Here is a 20448-nt window from a genome sequence, read left to right as displayed (position 1 = left end):
ACGAGATTATTATTCCAGATACTTATTGAATACAGTTTTTATTGTCTGCTATGATAAGATTTAAACCCATGTCCCCAGAGCGTTAATCTGGGGCTCAGGGTTACCAGATATGGCACTGCCACTATGCCATCATCTCCCCTGGGTTGCCCACTAACATTCATTAGCTAGACACATAATATGAAGAATAGATATTTATGTAAGGTATCAAAAGCATGTCAGTACAAAGAAGGTAGCTCTCAAAAATGAGAAAATTGGGGATTCAGATGATGTCTCAAATGAAGAAACACAAAAATTATTCTGTCGTATTAACTTCAATTTTGCCAACATCTAACAAAGTAATTATCCTGTGATCCGACATTCCCAGGACAGAGCAGCACTCAGAAGGAGCACAGGTTGGAGAATCAAGGTGATAATATTGCTGATATACAAATTGCAAGCACGCTACCCCAACTGAAGGTGTGGGATTGTGGAATTGAGCCTATACTTTTCAAGATTTGGAGACGCCGGTGTTGGATTGGGGTGTACAAAGTTAAAAATCACACAACACCAGGTTATAGTCCAACAGGTTTAATTGGAAGCACCAGCTTTCGGAGCCCTGCTCCTTCATCAGGTGATTGTGGAGAATAAGATTGTAGGACACAGAATTTATAACAAAAGTTTACAGTGTGATGTAACTGAAATTATTTTTCAATATATTTTTCACTGTAAACTTTTGCTGTAAATTCTGTGTCTTACAATCTTATTCTCTACAATTATCTGATGAAGGAGCAGCACCCAAAAGCTAGTGCTTCTAATTAAACCTGTTGGATTATAACCTGGCACCTGGTGTGATCTTTAACTTTATACTTTTCAAGTCTTATCACTTTGTCGATGGACTATTGTCTGAATTTATCATTGTTCAGGAAATAATTGCTGGAGCAATTCCAAAATAGTTGAAATTACCAAGTCATCTTTGGAATAACGTATTGCTTTAATATTTCCAGTGATATCAACTTCTTTCTTATAGCCGCACATAAATAAAAACAAATATTTTCACTTAATATTTCACTTAATAGACATTCAATGTAATTGCACTTACAGTAGGCATGTAGTGAATGGACAATTAGTTGATGAATGTAGCAATAATATTGATACTGAGTTATTGACTTCAGTTGTTTTGATCGAGAAATGTTGTCTTACAATGGATGCAATCGCTGCATTGTGGGAAATTTTAAAGTCATTTGGCAGAATTAATGAATATTTGAGGGCTCAAGCTACTACAACTCTTCCGCCCACCCCAGCCAAAAATGTATATTATAAAAGTAAAATAAATAACTATGTTGGAGATCTGAAACAAAACCAGAAAGTGCTGGAGGAACTCAGCAAGTCTGGTAGCATCTGTGAAGAGAACAGTTTTGAGTCCAGTGACCTTGTCCAGAACTGAAAGCAGCTAGGATATGGTGGTATTTACACTGATGATGAAATGCAGGCAGGGTAATTGCCTTGCAAAAAACCTTCTCTCTTTCCCTAACAATGACCCTGAACTTGCCACTTTAATGCACCATAGTATTGTGTGCCCGTGCCTACATTTCTGCCTCAGGCCTGCTGTAGTGCTGAAATTAACACTTTCAGAATGTGAACATGTTTCTCCTTGTTTATTCTCCATCTCCACACTCCCAGATCCTGTTCTGTATGGGATTACTCCCAGAGGAGCTACCGATTTTCAACTATTAACATTTCCCAATATTACCCATTCAGCAATTATCTCTCTCCTGGCTTATCGACAGCAATCCCTTTGTCTGCCTCTTCTTTGTCTCTCTTTCCCTCTCTCTCACACACATTCTCTCTCTCCCTCTGTTTCTGATTGCTGTCTCCACCAATTGGCGCTCCTTCCCCCTCACCAATCCACCACACCCCACCATCTGTATAAATACCACTATTTCTCTTTTTGTAATATATGAATATATATGATTTTGGAGGTGCCGGTGTTGGGCTGGGGGGTACAAAGTTAAAAATCACACAATACTCAGGTTATAGTCCATTCGGTTTATTTGGAAGCACTAGCTTTCAGAGCGCTGCTGTTTCATCAGGTGATGAAAGAGCAGCGCTCCGACAGCTAGTGCTTCCAAATAAACTGTTGGACTATAACCTGGTATTGTATGATTTTTAACTATGAATATATAGCTTATTTCATTGGTATGACCAGTAACTATGATCTTTCTTGGTGTATCCCAAGTCCTCACATATAGTTGGAGGAAAGCTTGAAAATGGTTGTTGCCACAAATTATTTACTCATCTTGTTAACTCCATAAACTATCTCAAAGTGCAATGAATGTTCACAAATGTTTTGTTCCTCCCATTGGATGAGGTGTATTCTTGACAGTGCAAGTGACATGTAAATAGGAACATGTGATGTAAATGTAGATATGTAAATGAGAACTCTCTTCAAGTCTGATGACCTATTTTATTTATTGTTTTACTTTCTCGTTGGAAAGGTTCCTGGGCTGACCGTTCACCTTTACATGAGGCTGCCAGTCAGGGACGCCTCCTGTCTCTTAAAACCTTGCTTGCCCAGGTAGGTAATTCTGTACTGTGTGGTTTGTGTCTGCTCGGTTTTGGCCATCCTCCTTTTACATTCACTGTGTAACCAGTGTCAATAATTTTAATGTTAGATGTTACTTGGGGATTTTAAAATCATCTTGGACATCCATAAAAACATAAGGCTTTTGTAAGAGCACTCTCCCCAGCCTCGCTTTCTCCAGTTCAGTGTCAGAGTTGGCTGATTTGTAGCATTCTTTCCAGAAGGTTGTGGATCCAAGTCCCACTCTCGAGACTTGAGTATGCAATCCAGGTGTCACTTCAGTGGGTGGTGCGCATATGGAATGAGTTGCCAAGGGAAGTGCTGGAGGCTAGTTAGGTTTGAGTTCCTATCTAGTTCACTTGGATAGGAAATTATGATTCTCTGACAATATTTCCAAGAAGGACTGGGATGTTGTCCCTTCCAACCTCCTGGCCAAATGGTATTCCTCAACCAATTAAAAGAGATTAGGGTCTGTGGGACCTTGCATGCAAATTGGCTGTGACAGTCCCCGCTTTACAGCAATGACTGCACTTCAGATGTGTGTTATTGACTGTAAGATGCTTTGTGGACCATTTAATCATTTGGAAAACTCCATTAAATAAAACCATAAGATGTGAGAGAAAAAGTAGGCCATTCAGCTCAGTGTGGACAGCTCTGTACTGTAAAGAATTCCAGATTATTTATCCTCTGAGGAAAAAAAAGATCCTTTACATCTCTCTTCAATTGGCAACTCCTTATTCTGAGATTATGCCCTCTGAGCCTAGACTCTCCCACAATTTCAAATCTAATGTTGATCTTGCTTTTGTACACCTCCTGTGCAGCTGTAACTTTTACGCCTCGTTCTGTTCAATCACCTTATGACCTGTATGTCCTTGTATGTTATGATCTGCCTGTACTGCTTGCAAAACAAGACTTTTCACTGTACTTAAGTTCATGTGACAATAAAGCAAATCAAATTAAAATTAAACAAGGGAAGCAATCTCTTTGCACCCACCTTGTCAGACTTCTCAAGAATGTTATAGGAAGGACGTTGTGAAACTCGAAAGAATTCAGAAAAAATTTATAAGAGTTGGAAGATTTGAGCTTCAGGGAGAGGCTGAATAAGCTGGTGCTGTTTTCCCTGAAGCATCAGAGGCGGAAGGGTGGCCATTTAGAGGTTTATAAAATCATGAGGGGCATGGAGTGGAGGTGTCTAGAAGGAGAGGGCATAGGTTTAGGGTGAGAGGGGAAAGATATAAAAGACACCAAAGGAGCAACTTTTTCATGCAAAGGCTGGTGTATGTATGGAATGAGCTACCAGAGAAAATATCGGAGGCTGATACAATTATAACATATAAAAGGCATCAGGATGGGTATATGACTACGAAGGGTTTAAAGGGATACAGGCCGAGTGCTGGTAAATAGGACTAGATTAATCTAGGATATCTGGTCGGCATGGATGAGTTGAACTGAAGGGTCTGTTTCTGTCCAACACATCACTATGACTCTATATTTTTTGATATACAGGGGAACCTCGATTATCCGAATGTGATGTGTGGGCACTATTTCGTTCAGATAATTGATTATTTGGTTAATCGATTAAATGCCTTTCCTCTGGGTGGGGCTCGGAGTTTTTAAAGTCTGCTCTCTGTTCAGGAGACTGCAGCAGCACACAGCGCGCGAGACCCCACCCACAACCCCATGCAACACTGCCCCCCAACCCCAACACTGCCTCCCCACCCCCCAACACTGTGCAATACTGCCCCACTGCCCCCACCCTGTCCAACACCGCTCCCTGCCCCCCAACAACACCCCCCGCCCCCAACCCTGTCCAACACCGCCCTCTGACCCTCTCCGGGGCAGCCGGACTGGACACCAACATTAAGACTGCTGCCGCCTTTTTGGGGTAAGTCTCCAACCAGCACAAACACACACGCACACACTTTTTACTGCAACTTTTTGACAGGTTCCACCTCTGCTCTGTACAGGACAATGTTGGTCAGACTATCTGGGGAAGTGGGGGGGGTGTAGGTTTAGGGTACACTCCTCTGTAGAACACCAGGGAAAGTGTGGGGATAGAGGGGGGCGGAAGGTCAGCCATTTGGAGACTGTGCCTGTTTAATCACTGTAAACAAAAGACGCGATCACTGTTTGTAACATGTCTTTGATGAAATGTTTCTATCAGGACCTCGAGATCTCCTTCGGATAATCCGATTTTTGGATAATTGGTATTCGGATAATCGAGGTTCCACTGTAGTCTCCTCTGATTCTTTCTTACTGTAATGACTATGACTCAGCCATCTTCGTAAGGCAATCCCTCATTTCTGGAATCAGCCTAGTTACCCTTCTCTTGACTGCCTCCAATGCCAATCTGTCTTTATTTGAGAGGAGGACCAAAACTGTCCACCAAATCACCACTAGTTCTGCCTAGTGTCTCCCTACTTTAATACACCATTCCCTTTGGAATAAAAGCTATGGTCCTATTACCTGCTGAACGTGTATGCTAACTTTTTGTAATCTTTGCATGTGAACTCTCAAATCCCTCTGTACTGCAGCTTTCTGCATTCTTTTCTCATTTAAATGATATACAGCTCTTCTATTCCTCCAGCCAAAGTGCATAACCACACATTTTCCAATATTATATTCCATCTGCCAAGACTTTGTTCACTTGCTTAATCTGTCTATACCCCTCTGCAGGCCATTCCTGTCTTCCTCAAAGCTTGCCTTCCCAAACTATTTTTATTTAATGCACAAATGTGATGGTGGTATATTCAATTCCAACATCTAAGTCTCTATTTTATATACAGTAAATTATTATAGCCACAGCATTGATCTCTGTTACATTTCAGTCATTACAGGTTTCCATCCTGAAAATGCCATCTTCACTTCAACTCTGTTTTTTATTAGTTAGCCAGTCCTCTATCTATACTCATATATTACTTCTAACACAGTAGACTCTTACTTTGTTATCAGCCGTATGTATGGTACCTTTTGGAAATCTAAACTTTATTTTATTCACTCATGGGATGTGGATATCGCCAGCCAGACTAACATTTATTGCCCATCACTAATTGCCCAGAGGGTAGTTAAGAGTCAACTGCATTGTTGTGGGTCTGGAGACACATGTAGACCAGAACAAGTATAGATGACAGTTTCCTTCCCTAAAGGAGATCAGTGAACCAAATTTTTTCCCCCCAAAGGTCAACAGAGATTTCATGGTAATTATTAGATTCTTAATTGTAGGGTTATATTTTATTCATTGCAATTTCCACCATTTGCCATGGTGGGATTTGAATCCACATCCCCAGAACATTCGTTGAATTTCTGGATTAATAGTCAAGCAATAATATCACTAAGCCATTGCCTTCCTCATTGGTTTACCTTTATGTAACTTCCTTGTTATCTCCTTAGGAACTTTAATTTGTCAGGGATGAGTTTCCCTTTAAAGCCAAGCTGTCTCTGCTCGATCATATTATATACTTTGAAATGCTCCACTATTCCCTTCCCCAAAATGCACTTGGCAACATTTTCTAAATAACAGATGTTAAACCATAGTTTTATCTTCCTTTTTGAATAACGGTGTTGGGTTGATTTTCCATCTCTTGGAACTTTTCTGAATATAAGGAATCTTGGAAGATTGCTACCACTTCATCCGTTATCTCACTAGCTACTTACTTTAAAATCTTCGAATGAAACCCATCAGTTTCAGGGAATTTATCAGCCTTTAGGCCCATTAGTTTTACTGGTACATTTTCTCTATTGAGAGTTATTTCATCCCTCACTGTAGCCCCTTATTATTGAGGAGTTTAAGAATGTTATATCATGAAAACTGATCCAATTCCCAAAGTATTTCCTTATTATTTACTCAGCCTTATTCCGTAAGGGGCTATGCTCACTTTTACCTTCCTCTTCCTTTTAATATATTTAAATAAGCTTTTACTATCTGCTTTTATATTACTTGTTGATTTCTTTCAGTGCTTATTTTCTCAGTCTTTATGTTTTTTTGGTTATCTTTTGTTGTTTGTTAAATCTTCCCCAATACTACAGTTTACCACTAATCTTTACCGCATTACGTTTTTTTCCTTTCTTTTGATGCTGTCCTTAACTTACTTATCATATTCAGTTAAATTCCTTCCTAGAATCCCTAGGTACTGAAGTGAGACTTGCTTTTCCACTCCAACCCCTGCAATTCCTCACTCCGTGTGCGGCACGGTGGCACAGTGGTTAGCACTGCTGCCTCACAGCGCCAGAGACCCGGGTTCAATTCCCACCTCAGGCGACTGACTGTGTGGTGTTTGCACATTCTCCCCGTGTCTGCGTGCTCCTCCAGGTGCTCCGGTTTCCTTCCACAGTCCAAAGATGTGCAGGTCAGGTGAATTGGCCATGCTAAATTGCCCGTAGTGTTAGGTAAGGGGTAAATGTAGGGTTATGGGTGGGTTGCGCTTCGGTGGGGCGGTGTGGACTTGTTGGGCCGAAGGGCCTGTTTCCACACTGTAAGTAATCTAATCTAATTACTCTCTACCTTATTATTTATTGTCATTCACATGTCCCTCCCATCCACCACACACATAGGACACCAGACCCTTCCCATTTCTCTTCTCCATGTCCATGACACCACTCCCTGTGCTCTCTTGGATCCCCCTTGAGAGACCCATAAAACCATAGAAAAATTATAGCACTGAAAGAGGTCTTTCAACCTATCGTGTCTAGAATAACTAGCTATCCATTCTAATCACACTTTCCAACTGTAGCTTTGCAGGTTATAATGCCTCAGGTGCAGATCCAGTTTCCTTTTCAATGAGTTGAGGGCTGTCACCTCAACCACTGAACCAGGCAGTGACTTCCAGATGTTCACCGCTCTGTGTGAGAAACCTCTTCCTCATGTCCTCTATAATTCTTGTACCAATCATCCTCAATCTGTGCCCTGACGATTGGCCTCCTACTAAGAGAAAGCTTTCTTGCCTTTCCTCTCCACTTTATCCTAGCCCCTCATTACTTTGTACACCTAAATTAAGTCAACAACCCCCTCACACCCCACCCCTACCCTTTGACCTCCTTTCTTTGAGGGACAACAATTGCAGCCTATCCAGTCATTCCTCATAGCTGCAATTCTCAAGCTCCAGCAGCACTCTTGAAAATCTATTCTATCACATTCTTCAAGCTTCCCCTGATTCCGGATGCATCATGGCTTGGTACAGCAACTGCTTTGCCAGGACCACAAGAAATGACAGAGAGTTGTGAACATAGCCCAGTCCATCACGCAAACCAACCTTCCATCCAGTGACTCCATCTATACTTCTCACTGCCTTAGAAAGGCAGCCATGAAAGACCATTCTCATCCCAGTTATAATCTCTTCTGAGCTCTTCTTTCAGACAGAAGGTACAAAAGCTTAAACACACAGACCAACAGATTCAAGAACAGCATCTTCCCTGCTGTTATTAGACTTCTAAATGGACCTCTCAAATTTTAAATTTTAAATGACCTTGCTCTTTGTGCACCTTCTCTGCATCTGTAACATTATATTCCTCGCTCTACTCTATTACCCTTATGCACTTTGTATGGTATAATCTGCCCGCACTGCACAGAAAACAAAACTTTGCACTGTGCTTCGGTACATGTGACAATACTCAATTAAATCAAATCACCAGAAAATGTCAGCACCCAGCTACTTACGCTGTGCCATCCTACTTCCTGCTCTTACCAGCTCCAAAAATACTATTATTAGTAGCTGAATCAGAATCAACCACCCTGTCCTTCTTCATCTTCAAATAATGGAGGGGATGGATCAGTTAGACTTTGACATCTCCAGCTCTGTCCAACGCATTGATGACACTAAATCATCTTGTGTGACGGTGAAGAAATCTTGCCCTGTGCTTTGGTGTGGTATTGCGGGGAACATTTAACATCACATGATGGGGAAAAAAATTGGTTAAACGCTCGAGTTATATTTCAGTAAGTGAAAAGGACTGTGGTAAAAGATCAGAAACACCTTTCAGGACCAGGCTGAATGTACACAAACTCCATAAGTTGATAAAACTTCAGTAATCTTCTTAACAGCTACTTGTATATTTCAAACTGTAATTTTAGCCAAAACAAAACCTCAGTATAACAGAAACAGAGTTATGGAATGACGCAAATGATTAATTTTTTTTAGGACTAAGGTTCAGTGCTACCGATGACGTACATTCCATGATAATCTGGAAATTCATCAGCATATTTAAAGTATATAGTGTGCATTTTTGTAAAGATGCGAAACATGAAAGGGAAATAGGGAATGATTTGGATCCCTCCTCTCCTCAAGGTTCAGCCAGGCTGTGGCAGTATTCACAATAAAGGCTGATTATTGTCAGTTCAATTGATTTTTTTCGAGTACTGTTGATTTCTTTCGCTCTCACAGATCCCTGCTAATTAAATTCTGTTCTGACATTGGGTCATCTTTTTTTGTGCTGGAACGGTGGAAACTCAGCTGCTGGAGATATAAACTCCAGAACTTTCTCTAAGAATCCACAACATGGTTTTGAACTGTGTGCTACTCTGGCCTACATTTGACTCCAGATACACAGGAAATGTAGTTGACTCTTAACTACCCTCTAATATAGCCTAGAAAGTCACTCAGTTATATCCACGTGCAACCAAGAATGAGCAATACATGCTGGCCCAGCCAGTGATGTCCTCATCGTATGAGTGACTGATAGAAAATGGCGCCAGTTGCTATAGAGCTATCAGATGGTGAGACTTTTGGATGTTACAGTCCCTGATACTTGCATTCATGTAGTTGTTCACTTAAGTAATTTCACCACATTTAAAATGGAAGTGATTTTTTTTTCTCTCAGAGGTCGTGACTCATTGGATCCCCCCTTCTTACAAAGGTGATGGAAACAGCCCTTGAATATGTTTAAGACAGAGGGAGATAAACATTTGCTAAGCAATGTGGTTATTAGCAACAGACAGGAATGTGGATCTGATTAGCCACAATCTTACTGAATGGCAAAGCAGACTTGAGGGGCTGAATGGCCTTCTCCTGTCGATTTGGGGTACACATCGCTCAACACCAGATTCCCAATAACAGATGACTGGTGCCATGATGGTGGGACTAAATCTAGCCCACTATATTTAAATAGGCACCAACAGACAGAAGGAAACATCATTTAGAAGTATAGCTACATGGCTGTTGATGTGGGATGAAGAAGGAAAGTATTTTACAGTTAAATAAGTTTTTTTTTATGGGTCCATCTTAACAATTTGATGACACTGTTGTAACTTTAGTTGTGTTCTGCAGGGTCACAGTGCCAACACATTGACGATAGATCATGTTTCTCCTCTGCATGATGCCTGTCTGGGAAACCATGTGGCCTGTGCAAAAGCCCTCATAGAAGCAGGTGCCAATGTAAGTATCCTGAAGTGGATGCCGTGAATTGTATTATTGGTATAATCTCTCCTTTCTTTTTGTAGGGATGGTGTGTGGGTGTTGGGGCAAGACCAGTATTTGTGGGCTATCCTTCAGCATCCTTGAGTGCTTTTCCAGAGCCATTTCAGACACTATTTAGCACTCAAAACATATTACTGTAGGCCTGGAGTCACATGTCACCACAGGCCAAGAATTACAGATTTCCTTCCCTAAAAGACATTAGGGAAGCAGATATTTGTTTGTGATAATATTGCCAGGGTTGGAGAATTTGAACTATAGGGAGAAGCAGAATAGGTTGGGATTTCCCAGGAGCATCAAAGGCGGAGGGGTGATTGTATAGAAGTTTATGAAGTCATGATGGACATAGATAGGGTGAACAGTTAAGGTCTTTTCGCCAAGATAGCAGAGTCCAAAACTAGAGGGCACAGGTTTGAGGTGAGAGGGTAAAGACCCAAGAGGATCCAAAGTGGCAACTTTTTTAGGTTGGGGATAGTGTGTGCATGGAATTAGCTGTCAGAGGAAATGGTGGAGGCTGGTACAATTACAGCAGTTAAAAGGCATCTGGATGGGTATATGGATAGGAAGGGGACAAATGCTGGCAAATGGGCCTAGACTAATTTAGGATATCTGGTCAGCATGGATGGGTTGAATTGTTTCCATGCTGTATAGCTCTATGATATGACTCTAACTGAGAGATTTATGCTCGTCATTACTGACACTAGCTTATTGTTCAGATTTTACTAACTGATTTTAAATTCTGAAAGCTGCTATCAAGGAGTTTGATCCCTGAAATGTCTGAACACTAGGCCAGGTTTTTCAGTGACATTAGAATCCCTACAATGTGGAAAAAGGCCATTCAGCCCATTGATTCTGGACTGGCCTTCAATAAGCATTCCATCCAGACTCAGTCCCTAGTCCTATCTTGTAACCTTGCATTTCTCATGGCTAATCCATCTAGTTTACACATCCCTGGACAATACGGGCAATTTAACATGCCCAATCCATCTAACCTGCACATCATTAGACTACTACATGACCATGGACTTTGGTCAGGTAAAGTTCTGTGTGAAGGTGAGCTAGCACAGACTCCTTAGACAGCTCTATCCAATTTCTATACTTGCTGTTCTACATTTGTGGATTAGCCCTTTATCCTGTAGATGACTGAGCTCTTCTTCAATAGAATCTTCCACAACTGCAGTTTGCTGTTTCACTGACTAAACCATCCTAGTGCAAACCCTTTCCCTCATCTCAGATATTTCTCATCCTCCTCAAATTACAGGCAGTTTTGAAGGTGACTCGTGCCTCTTTAAGAACACAGCTGGCATGGGATAACCTGCCGTTTGATACTGAAATAAATCACTTTGCACCTCAAGCAATGTTCTGAGGAGTATTAGAGTGCACTTTCATCTCCCTGAGGGATACAAGCACACACCGGGCATGTGGTACTGCAGTCTTCCATGCCTGTGGACTAAAGTTGCAGTTCTCCTTGATGTCAGCAGAAGGTGCAATGGCATTGGGCATCAGATCAATCTGGGAGACATGGGTGTTACTGAGGAACATGGAGGAGCCTACAGCAAATAGGGTAGGAAACAAGCATTTAGATGCAACACAGGGCCAAGGATCATGAGGTCACTGCAGGAAGATAGTTTCTGGCTATAGGTGCTGCCTACCCCACTCTTTAGAAAGGTACCTCCATTTAATTGGTGAGGTGATGGCTTAGTGGTATTATTGCTGGACTGTAATTCCAGAAAGGGTTCATCCAGACATTTCTGGTGAAGGGCCTGTGTCCAAAACATTGACTGTTCTGCTCCTCGGATGCTGCCTGACCTGCTGTGCTTTTCCAGCACTACACTTTTCGACTCTGTTAATCCAGAATCCCACGTAATGTTCTGAGCACCCGGGTTCATATCATATCACGGTAGATGGTGGAATTTGAACGCAATTAAAAATCTGGAATTGATATGCTAATGATGCCCACTGTTGATTGTTAGGAAAAACCCATGTGATTCACTAATGTCCTTTTGGGAAGAAATCTGCATCCATACCTGGTCTAGCCTACATGTGAGTCCAGACCCACAGCAATGCAGTTGACTCTTAATTGCCCTCTGGACCATTAGCAATGGGCAATAAATGCTGGTCTCGCCAGTGATGTCCATATCCTGTGAATGAATGAAAAAAATTGGCTACTTCCTCATGTGGTGGGAAATCATTGTGACATTGGCAAAAGGCCATTGCTAAATTAAAATATCCCTTAGTAGGGGTTTTGATGTTGGTAAATCATCTGTCCATTTTTATAATGCTGCAGCCAGTCTCCTCTATCCCTGTTATTAATAAAATGCCAAGACACAGCCCCATGTCAGGGAGTCACTGCAACACAGCTCTTCATAAATATTTTACTGCTTCCCTGGAGCCAGATGGATTCAGCCTGATGCATTTTCTTTAAATTGATGTGAATGCCCACATTGTCTCTCCAATAGTAGATCTCAGTTGGGTTATTGTGTAAAGTTTATGGCCCCACATTCTATGAAAATTGTGAAGGCGTTGGAGAAAGAGTGCTGGAGTCAATAACGAGAGTGGTTCCAGGTATAAGAAACGTTTCAGCTATGAGGATAGATTGAAGAAGTTGGAACAGTTCTCCTTGGAGAGGAGACCTGATAGGGATTTTCAAAAGCATGACTGGGCTGGACAGATTAGATAGGGAGAAGCTGTCTGTGCTTGTAAAAGAAACTAGGACGAGAAGACTCAGATTGAATGTGCTAAACAAATGAAGCAAGGATGAGGTATAAAAAAAAATTCACACAATGAGTAGATGGGTATGGAATGCACTGCCTGGAAATGTGATGGGGGAATGTTCAATTGAGGCATTCACGAGAATATTGGATGATTTATTCGGACAGTAATGGTGTACAGGGAAAAGGCAAAGATTGGCAGTAGATAATAGAGCCAAACTAGATAATAGAGCTGGAAAGATGGACTGAATGGCCTCCTCCTGCACCATAATAATTCTGTGATTCATCTCATATTTTTGTCCCAAAATTGTTCATAGGTCAATGCCACAACCATTGATGGAATCACTCCCCTGTTCAACGCGTGTTCCAGTGGCAGTGCGAGTTGTGCAGAGCTGGTGTTGCAGAATGGTGCCAAACTACAAGGGCAGGACTGTTGGGCTTCAGCCATTCATGAAGCATCAAGTAAAGGTCAGTCACCAATCCAGACTGAGACCATTTCATTTTTAAAGCTAGTACAAAACATCATGCATTCTGAAAATCAGAAACAGAGACATTAAACTCTGGGAAATACTTAGTGGGTCAGTAGAGAGTGAAAAGCACAGGCAACCCTTCAGACTTTCATCAGCGTGGCATTTTCACACTTTTTCTTACATTTCACAAACATCATCCAAATGTTTAATTTGTGGAAATACAGTATACACATGTAAAGGTAAAGTTGCCATAGTCCCATAGAGGTGGTGGTTTAACCTGAGGGTCACCACACCTCCCATGATGTGGGAAGAGTTTGACAAGGAGAGTCCTTCATGGTAATCTCAGCTGATGCAGGACTTGAACTCATAACAGTGGCACTTGTCTGCACTGCAAACCAACTAAGCTAACCAGGCCCTATATGTGTTCAATCATAAATGTACATATGTAACCATATGTAGCGCATGTCTATGTTCAGCATAAGGACACAAGCCTTTCCATTGTAAATTGAGCTGCCCAGTCTCCTGAGGCAACAGCCAGTCTCCTTTTAATCCTGCTGTTAGTAAACTATTAAGATGCAATCTCATGTTAGGAAGTCACTTTAATCAACTCTTTTTTTGAGTTTTTCACTGGCTTGTTCAGCTCCCAGCCTGCTTGCCCAGGGTCAATTTAATTCAGCCCATTGCATTTCATTCAAATTTATGAATACATACAGATCGTCTCTGTGATGGTTGACTTCAACTGACATACTGTGTATAGTTGTGAGTCCTACAACATGAATGTATAGGAGAGTGTGCCGAACTGGTCCACTAGAATGGTTCCGGGTATGAGAAACTTCAGTTATGAGGATAGTTTGAAGAAGTTGGGACAGTTCTCCCTAGATTGAGAGGAGGTCTGACAGATGCATATCTACTTAAGTTTCATAAAAAAGTAGACTTTTCTTGATTTCTCAACCATAGTTATCTTTGTTCAATCTTTTGTAACTAGGTCGCAGTGAATGTATGCAGGTATTGATCTCCTGGGGTGTGGACATTGACCTGGACATCTCTCAACAGGGAACACCCCTTTATGTAGCTTGTGTCCATCAACAGTATTTTTGCATTAAAAAGCTTCTTCATGCAGGTGAGACTCTTTGCAATTAAAGTGGTAATTTGGACTTAGTTACATCATGGAGAGATGGTCGTGCATTTATAAAATTACTTACCATTGTGGGCTGTTGAGGTTGTGTCATTAAGTATATTCAAGGCTGAGACAGATAGAATTTTAATCAGTATGGGAAATGAGGACTGTGGGAAAAAGCAGGAAAGTGAAGTTGAAGATTATCAGATCTGCCATGATCTCATTGAATGGCGGAATATGTGTGATGAGCTGAATTTTAATCTTCTGTTCCTATGACTCATTGTCTTATTCGGAGAAAGTACTTGATAAGCTAAAAGGTCTAAAAACTGATAAATCTCCTGGCCCAGGTGGGCTACATCCGAGAGTTCTGAGGGAGGTGGCTGAAGAAATAGCGTTGGTTGTAATCTTTCAAAAATCACTGGAGTCAGGGAAAGTCCCAGATGATTGGAAAATCGCTGTTGTAACCCCCTTGCTCAAGAAAGGATCAAGACAAAAGATGGAAAATTATAGGTTGATTAACCTAACCTCTGTTGTAGGTAAAATTCTAGAATCCATCGTTAAGATTTCTAAATTCTTGGAAGTGCAGGGTTGAATTAGAACAAGTTAGCATGGATTTAGTAAGGGGAGGTCATGCCTGACAAACCTTTTAGAATTCTTTGAAGAGGTAACAAGTAGATTAGGCCAGGGAAACCAGTGGATGTTCTACCAAGACTTCCAAAAGGCCTTTGATAAGGTGGCTTATGGGAGGCTGCTGAGTAAGGTGAGGGCCCATGGTGTTCGAGGTGAACTACTGGCATGAATTGATGATTGGCTGTCTGAAAGAAGGCAGAGAGTTGGATTCAAAGGTACTTTTTCGGAATGGTAGCTGGTGACAAGTGGGGTCCTGCAGGGTTCAGTGTTGGGGCCACAGCTGTTCACTTTATATACAAATGATCTAGATGAATAGACTGGGGGCATTCTGGCAAAGTTTGCCGATGATAAAAAGTTAGGTGGACGGGTAGGTCGTTCTGAGGAGGTGGGGAGGCTACAGAAAGATTTAGACAGTTTGGGAGAATGGTCCAGGAAATGGCTGATGAAATTCAGTGTGAGCAAATGTGAGATCTTGCACTTTGGAAAAAGGAACACAGGCATAGATTATTTTATAAACTCTGAGAAAATTCACAAAGGCAAAGTACAAAGGGATCTGGGAGTGCTGGTACAGGATGCTCTAAAGGTTGACTTGCAGGTTGAGTCCGTGGTTAAGAAAGCAAATGTAAGGTTGTCATTTCTTTCAAGAGTGTTGGAATGTAAAAGCAGTGAGATGCTACTAAAACTTTATAAAGCTCTGGTTAGGCCCCATTTAGAATACTGTTTCCAGTTTTGGACCCCACACCTCAGGAAAGACATACTGGCACTGGAGCATGTCCAGCAGAGATTCACATGGATGATCCCTGGGATGGTAGGCCTAACATACGATGAACGGCTGAGGATCCAGGGATTGTATTTGTTACAGTCCAGAGGGTTGAGGGGAGATCTAATAGAAACTAACAAAATAACGCATGGCTTAGAAAGGGTGGATGCTGGGAAATTGTTTCTGTCAGGGGATACTAGGACTTATGGGCACAGCCTTAAAATTAGAGGGGGTCAATTTAAAATGGAAATGAGGAGACATTTCTTTAGCCAGAGAGTGGTGGGCCTGTGGAATTCACTGCCACGGAGTGCAGTGGAGGCCGAGACATTAAATGTCTTCAAGTTAGAGATTGATAAATTCGTAATCTCGCAAGGAATTAAGGGATATGGGGAGAGTGCAGGTAAGTGGCGTTTGAATGCCCATCAGCCATGATTGAATGGCAGTGTGGACTTGATGGGCCAAATGGCCTTACCTCCACTACTATTTCTTATGGTCTTATTATGTGGAGGAGCTGGTATTGGACTGGGGTGGACAAAGTTAAAAATCACACAACACCAGGTTAAAGTCCGACAGGTTTATTTGGAAGCACTAGCTTTCAGAGCGCTGCTCCTTCATCAGGTAGTTGTGGAACAGGAGCATAAGACACACAATGTACAGCAAAAGGTTACAGTGTCATGCAACTGAAATGATATATTGAACAAACCGATTTAACAACAATCTAGATTTGTTCAATATATAATTTCAGTTGCATGACACTGTAATCTTTTGCTATAAATTCTGGTCTTATGATCCTGTTCCACAGCTCACTGATGAAGGAACAGCACTCCAAAAGCCAGTGCTTCCACCTGTTGGATTATAACCTGGTGTTGTGTGATTTTTATCATTGTCTTATGGAGATGAAGTTTAATAATTAATTTTATTGATGTCTTACACATATCTCATGAAAATCTGAATTGTTTACTGAGTTGTGTCCTGCTTGGACCATTCTTCTACTCCTGTAACAATTGTCCTCGGTGTCTTGTGAGGCTTTGTTTCAATGTAAAATGAAATGCCATTGCAATCAAAATGAGGTTACAATTAATTAGCAATGCTAAGCACTGCCCATTTATAATTTGGTACACACTCTATTCTTGCATCACACAGAATGACACAACAACTGGCTCCTGCCCACATTTATATTTTGGGCAAGCCTGTTACCACGCATTTTCATTTATTCAAGCAAAATTATCTACCAGCGTCTCACTTCTTTTTGAGTTTATCAAGCTTCCCTTGAAATGTATCTTATGTTATTCTGCTCAACAATTTCTCCTGGTAAAAAAGACAGAGGCAAGACTGAGAGCAAAACCAGAAGACAGCACAATATGCCTCCCTGATGCCTTGTCTAGCTAATTATTCAAATAGGGAAGAGTGCCCAGGAATGTACACTTTGAGAAACCAGTTGATTGAATGGATTATTCTGGTCTTATGCCTGAGCATGTCGGAAAATTCAACCAAAGTGATTGCACATTGAAAGCTTTTGTCTCCATTTTAATAATAGACAAGAGGGGATCTTGTGGTGAACTCTGCTTCAAAGAGTGTAGAAATCCAATATGTTGCAGGAATAGGATAAACCTCTTAACAATTCATTCGTGATGGGATGAAGGCATCACTGAGCAAAGCCAGCATTTATTGCCAAGATCCCTAACTGTCCAGAAGTCAGTTGAAGGTCGACACATTGCTGTGGGTTTGAAATCACATGTAAACCAGACTTCTCTCCCTAAAGGACATTAACGAACCCATATTTCTTTTTATGACAATCAACAATGACCATTAGATTAGCATTTTTTTTTCAAATTCCAGGTTTTTATCCATGATGTACCTATGGGAGGCCTGGTGAGCACAGGAAGTACTGTTGTTTCTGCCATTCTCTGAAAGCCACCAGACAGTGCCTTGGCAAAGTACACTCCCATTCATAAAGGTCAAGTTCCACTTTAGAGACCTGAGCACAACAATTAGGCTGATCCTTACAAAATTGTAAGGGAGTACTGCATTGTCTGATCATTTAGATAAAACCTTAAATTGAGGCCCTACTTCCCCTCATGGGCAGCTATACAAGAATGTCTTTCTTAAGAGTGTTTGTGGGATATGTGCACCACCGGTTAGGCAACCATTTGTTGCCTGTACCCAAATACATTTGAGCAAATGATTCTAAGGCATCATCTTGAACTGCGACAACAGGTAGTTGGTAGGTATGCCCACAGTGTTGTTTGGACGGGAATTCCAAAAGTTTAACTGAGTCCCAATAAAGGAATGGTAAGATATTTCCAAATCAGGATGGCGTGTGGTTTGGAGGTACAAGTGATATTGATCCCAAGCATCTGCTGTCCTTGTCCTTCTGGATGATAGAGCTCATAGATTTAGAAGGTGCTGTCAAAGGAAGGCTTCAAAAGCATTTCCTCTGGTGCACTGAGACAATGGCAGTGCCTTTACTTTTGAGTCATGAGGCCAGGGTTCAAGTCCCACCTTCTCTAGAGACATGTCAAAACATCTCCTGAACATGTTAATTAGAAAGTTGGAACGTACAAAGCATTGTCAGAAGTTACACAACACCAGGTTATAGTCCAACAGGTTTAGTTGAAATCACAAGCTTTCAGAGCATTGCTCCTTCATCAGGTAAAATCTGAAACCTTGTGATTTTAAATAAACTTGTTTGACTATAACCCAGTGTCATGTGACTTCTGACTTTGTCCACCCTAGTCCAACAACGGCATCTCCACGTCAAGTTCAAGACATTAGCATATTATTAAACTGTAAAGGATGTAAAAAAGATTTATCAGGATGTTAACAAGACAAGAAGGTTTGTGTTACAAGAAGAGGATTGACTGGGATTCTTTCCCTGGAGTGTGGGAGGCTGAGGGGTGACCTTATAGCACTTTTTAAAATCATGGGGGACATGGATCGTCTTTTTCCCAGGGTAGGGGAGTCCAAAACTAGAGGGCATAGGTTTAAGATGAGAGGGGAAAGACTTTAAAGGGACCTGAGGGACAACTTTTTCAACAGAGGGTTGTGTGTGTATAGAACAAGCTGTCAGAGGAACTGATAGAGGTGGGTACAATTACACCATTTAAAAGTAATTGGGACAGGTACATGGATGGGAAAGATTTAGTGGGATATGGAGCCAAATGCAGGCAAGTGACAACTAGTTCAATTTAAGAGGAGAAAGTGAGGTCTGCAGATGCTGGAGATCAAAGTTGAAACTTTATTGCTGGAACAGCACAGCAGGTCAGGCAGCATCCAGGGAACAGGAGATTCGACGTTTTGGGCACAGGCCTGAAGAAGGGCCTGTGCCCGAAACGTCGAATCTCCTGTTCCCTGGATGCTGCCTGACCTGCTGTGCTGTTCCAGCAATAAAGTTTCAACCTAGTTCAATTTAAGAAACTGGTTGACATGGACGAGTTTGGCTGAAGGGCCTGGTTTTGTGCTGTATACCTCTATAGCTGTAAAATATCTATAAGAAGCACAAGAACAGGTTGTTTTTATCATTATTACATTGCTATTTGTGTGACCATGCTGTGAGCAAATTGGCTGCCCATTTCCTACTTTATAATAATGATTATACTTGCATTTCATTAGATATAATGTACTTTGGAATGCTCTTTGGCTTTGAAAAGTGAAATATAAATTCAGGTGTTTTCTTTCTTTATGTTACCTGAATGAGGTGAGTCCATCCTTGTTTCATGTGTTGCTTTGTTTCTGTCCTGCAGGGGCCAATGTCCAGAAAGGCAAACATTTGGAGACTCCCTTACATGCTGCTGCCCGTCAGTCCAATCCAGAAATTGTTAAGATGCTGCTTGAGTTTGGAGCAGACATTAGTGCCAGAAATGCAGAAGCTGAGAGGCCTATTGATGTTGCTGTCACCAGTAGTCCAGTGGATAGGTTGCTTCTGCATTATGAAGGTAAAGTACCAATATTTTTTTAAATTCATGACGGATGAGACTATTACCCAACCCTAATTGCCCAGTTGGCAGTTAAGAGTCAACCACATTACTGTGGGTCTGGAGTCACATACAGACCATACCAGGTAAGGATGGCAGTTTCCTTCCCTAAAGGACATTAGTGAACCAGATGGGTTTTTCCACGAATTGATTCATGGTCATCATGAGACTCAATTCCAGATATTTACTGAATTCAAATTTCACCATCTGCTGTGGTGAGATTTGACCCCGGCTCCCCAGAGCATTACATGGGTGCCTGGATTAAAAGTCCAGCGATAATGCCACAAGGGCATAGTGATGAAGTGATGGGTGTAACTTATTTCTGTTTTACCACAGCCTGCTGTGAAATATCTTGACATGAGTTACACCTTTCAACAACAATTATTCCTCTAGGCTAGTAACCTAGCTAGGCCTAGGTTAATACTTTGGAGAGAAAGTGAGGTCTGTAGATGCTGGAGATCAGAGCTGAAAATGTGTTGCTGGAAAAGCACAGCAGGTCAGGCAGCATCCAGGGAACAGGAGAATCGACGTTTCGGGCATAAGCCCTTCTTCAGAAATGAGGAAAGTTTGTCCAGCAGGCTAAGATAAAAGGTAGGGAGGAAGGACTTGGGGGAGGGGCGTCGGAAATGTGATAGGTGGAAAGAGGTCAAGGTGAGGGTGATAGGTCAGACTGGGGTGGGGGCGGAGAGGTCGGGAAGAAGATTGCAGGTTAGGAAGGCGGTGCTGAATTCGATGGATTTGACTGAGACAAGGTGGGGGGAGGGGAAATGAGGAAACTGGTGAAACCCGAGTTCATCCCTTGTGGTTGGAGAGTTCCTAG

General features: G+C 41.7%; 1 protein-coding gene across 5 annotated transcripts in view; it reads left to right on the top strand.

The window, feature by feature from the left end:
- Window positions 1-20448, top strand: part of asb5b (ankyrin repeat and SOCS box containing 5b) — a 61329-nt gene that overhangs the window by 36834 nt on the left and 4047 nt on the right. For all 5 annotated transcript variants that reach the window (XM_043704784.1, XM_043704792.1, XM_043704807.1 and 2 more), the window contains 5 exons: window positions 2475-2554; window positions 9820-9927; window positions 12995-13145; window positions 14133-14267; window positions 19398-19589. In XM_043704784.1, the coding sequence (XP_043560719.1) occupies window positions 2475-2554; window positions 9820-9927; window positions 12995-13145; window positions 14133-14267; window positions 19398-19589 (666 nt within the window). The remainder of the gene's footprint in view (window positions 1-2474; window positions 2555-9819; window positions 9928-12994; window positions 13146-14132; window positions 14268-19397; window positions 19590-20448) is intronic.

The sequence above is a fragment of the Chiloscyllium plagiosum genome, chromosome 2 (genome assembly GCF_004010195.1).
Source record: "Chiloscyllium plagiosum isolate BGI_BamShark_2017 chromosome 2, ASM401019v2, whole genome shotgun sequence".
NCBI classification, from domain to species: Eukaryota; Metazoa; Chordata; class Chondrichthyes; order Orectolobiformes; family Hemiscylliidae; genus Chiloscyllium; species Chiloscyllium plagiosum.
This window is presented reverse-complemented; position numbering and strand designations above follow the sequence as displayed.